This window comes from Phaseolus vulgaris, chromosome 11 (assembly GCF_000499845.2).
Source record: "Phaseolus vulgaris cultivar G19833 chromosome 11, P. vulgaris v2.0, whole genome shotgun sequence".
In the NCBI taxonomy this organism is placed as follows: domain Eukaryota; kingdom Viridiplantae; phylum Streptophyta; class Magnoliopsida; order Fabales; family Fabaceae; genus Phaseolus; species Phaseolus vulgaris.
The window spans coordinates 14423837-14426786 of NC_023749.2; the positions used below are offsets into that span (position 1 = coordinate 14423837).

The following is a 2950-nucleotide window of genomic DNA, read 5'->3' on the forward strand; positions in this document are numbered from 1 at the left end:
TCTTGTCGGTTGACTCGCTTGCCGGAGGATTCTAACGATGATCACACGCTAGCTTCTCTCTGCCTTGGTTCGTGCTTTCCTGGATCGAAACACTCCGTACCTGCAAAGACAAAGGGGCGCCCTAGAGGTCGTTTGCACTCCGACGCTTAACTCAATCTTAGGGCTAAGAAACAGTATGTGAGTGTAATAGTTCTAGTCTCAGAAATTGCGTACCTTGTGGGTTTTCTTACTACCCTTTATATAGTCTAGGGTTCCTCTATTTCCGTTACCCGCATTTAGGATTTATGGGGGAATGCCCTTGCGCCGCTATTACCCAGTCTTAGTGTAATCTAGCGTGTAAGGCTCCCTTAGTGGAGTGCAACCTCTAACGGAATGGTCCCCTAGGTACCAACTTGTGCACCAAATCTCTAAGGTCATCCGTTCTGGGGGTGCCCTAACTATCACGTGCCATGCATGCAGCTTCCCTTGGAAACCCTAACCCTAACGGGCATTCGCGGCTTCCAATACTCTTTACTCGTGTCGCGCCCAATGGCGCAATCCACACAACATGCATGGGCACCCTATGACTTAGGCTTCCCCCTACTAATGACTAGTGTGTTGTATGGGACCCACCTTTCGTGGACCAGTTCTGCTGTTTGAATGGTCACCTGGGTACCAACTTGTGCACCAAATCTCTAAGGTCATCCGTTCTGGGGGTGCCCTAACTATCACGTGCCATGCATGCAGCTTCCCTTGGAAACCCTAAGGTGGCCCCGCCAGGTAGTCCTTAAGAAAACCAGACTTCACCAACTCGTCCAGCTGATGCCCCAGCGCTAGGCAGTTGTTGATGGTGTGCCCAAACGCCTGGTGGAACTCACACCATGCGTCCTTGTGAGGCCCCAACACCTTATCAGTCTTTCCTGGTGCTCTCAACCTATCCGCTATGTTTGGGATAGCGATTAGGTCCCTCAACTCTATGACAAAGTTGTGTCGTGCCGGCCTATTCTCCCTGACACGCTCTTTGTCCTGAGGCTTCCTCGGCTCATAAGGCCGCTTCCTCCCCTGGTTCTTTTTGCTCGTCGTGGCCTCGTGCACCCTCAGAGGCGGGGCACGCGATGGTGCTCACGGGTGTGCAGGGTGAAGCGCTGGCACGCTTCTCATTCACCTCCCCCTCAACTGCGATGTGCGCCACTGCACGACGCCTAATCTCTGCGAACGTCTTGGGGTGGCTCCTTATGAGCGATTCACTAAAAGGTCCAGGACTGATCCTCTTCTTGAATGCATGCACTATCATTGACTCATCAGTGGTGTTAACCCTCACCACCTGTGCTCCAAACCTGTTAACAAAATCCTTCAGCGTCTCCCTTTGGTATTGCTTTACGTCGAAAAGATCGTAAGAGTTGGGAGGAGGGGCACGGTTTGCTATATACTGTTCCCTGAACATCTTGGTCAACTGTGCAAATGAAGTGATGTGGCCATCAGGGAGACTGATGAACCACTCCATTGTTGTTCCCATCAAGGTACTCATGAACAGTTTGCACTTAACGGCATCAGTACCACCTACTAGCATCATCTGCGTGTGAAACGCAGTGAGGTGAGCTTTAGGATCCTCCGAGCCCGTGAAAACCACCTTCGGGCCCACGAACGTAGTTGGTATGGCTATGTCCATGATCTCCTGTGAGAATGGAATGGGAAACTCCCTGGGAGGCGTAAAGCACTCGCGCTCCCCTGCCTCGCGATACTCAGCCTGACTGCGCAACTCGCGGCGCAGTTCCTCATTCGTTCGGTGCAGTTCTTCGTTCATTGACTGCGAGGCTGCCAAATCCATCTGGATTCGCTCCTGCTCAGCTCTAGATGCAACCACAGATTCTTGGAGGCTTTGCATCATCTCCATAACCTGCTGCAAGGTCAAGTTCCCCTCTCCCTCATTTGCAGTTGAACTCTGTCTGGTATTCCTCATCTTCGTCGTTTCTTGAAGAATCTTGGACGGTTTTTGGCAGATTCTAGAACCTTCTTGATGAAAACTCAACTAACCTTCTAGATTTTCGGTGAAAACCGAACGAAACCCCAAGATCTTCGGTGAAACCTGTTAAGATCTTGATAAACCTTCGCAATCCTTACTCCCAGCAACTTCGAAACTCAGACTTCTTGAGGTGGGACAATCGTTTTAGACGGTCCCACGGTGGGCGCCAAATGTTCCTGCCGGAACTCGAACACCTTCGTGCGTCTCTTTGAACGGTGGAACATGAGCCTTCGGACTTGCTCCTTCTCCCGTGATGATTTCCTACAACACAGAGACAAATGGCGTGCTCGCGGCCGTTTGCACTCTGACGCTCATGTCAGTAAACGAGGCAGAAAACACCGTGCACCTTCGTACCAGAACAGGGCAAACACCGTGTTCTTGGAAGTGCGTAACTGAATTCTCTCCTATTCTCTCTCAAATTCACAAGTGCGTGCAGTTTGCCAAATGATAGAGTATATGGAAAACGTACCTTGTGCTGTTTCTCTTTGTGCCTTATATACCTTTGCTTGCGCTTCTGCCACGTGGCTTCTCTGACTTAAGCTTACTAGCGAGCGCACCTCACGACGCTGTATCCCAGATTTAGGAATATCCCAGCGCGCGGGGTAGCCCCGTTGGAGTGCTGGCGCGCTCAGGGGTGACTACATGGGAGCCAACTGATGCACCAGTCTCGGAGTCACTTCCCCTGGGAGTCCCCGTAGTTACTCGCGTACCCTGCATGTAGACGCCCCTCTGGGGCGTGGCCTCTTACAGGTCGTATCTGCTCCAGAGGGCATCAGCGGTGGTACGTTCTGTCGCATTCCTACACCTCATGCGCGGATAAGTCGTGGATTGGGGCTCTTCCTACTGGTACTGAAGGTGTGGCTTTAAATCCACCTTTCTCAGCTATGTTCACTTTCCGACATACCGAGGCCCGAAGCCTCTAGGCCCCTACCATACCGCCTCCTTCCA

The 2950-nt window shown here is 51.8% G+C and overlaps 1 protein-coding gene across 1 annotated transcript; it reads right to left on the bottom strand.

Moving 5' to 3' along the window:
* Nucleotides 1–1021: 1021 nt before the first annotated feature.
* Nucleotides 1022–1939, bottom strand: LOC137835015 (uncharacterized). The gene has a single exon (XM_068643308.1). The coding sequence runs from the start codon at nucleotides 1937–1939 to the stop codon at nucleotides 1022–1024; it is 918 nt and encodes a 305-aa protein (XP_068499409.1).
* Between the last annotated feature and the right edge of the window lie 1011 nt (nucleotides 1940–2950).

Excerpts from the sequence above, each read along its gene's own strand:
- LOC137835015 (XM_068643308.1), bottom strand. The coding sequence starts at position 1,939 with ATGAGGAATACCAGACAGAGTTCAACTGCAAATGAGGGAGAGGGGAAC.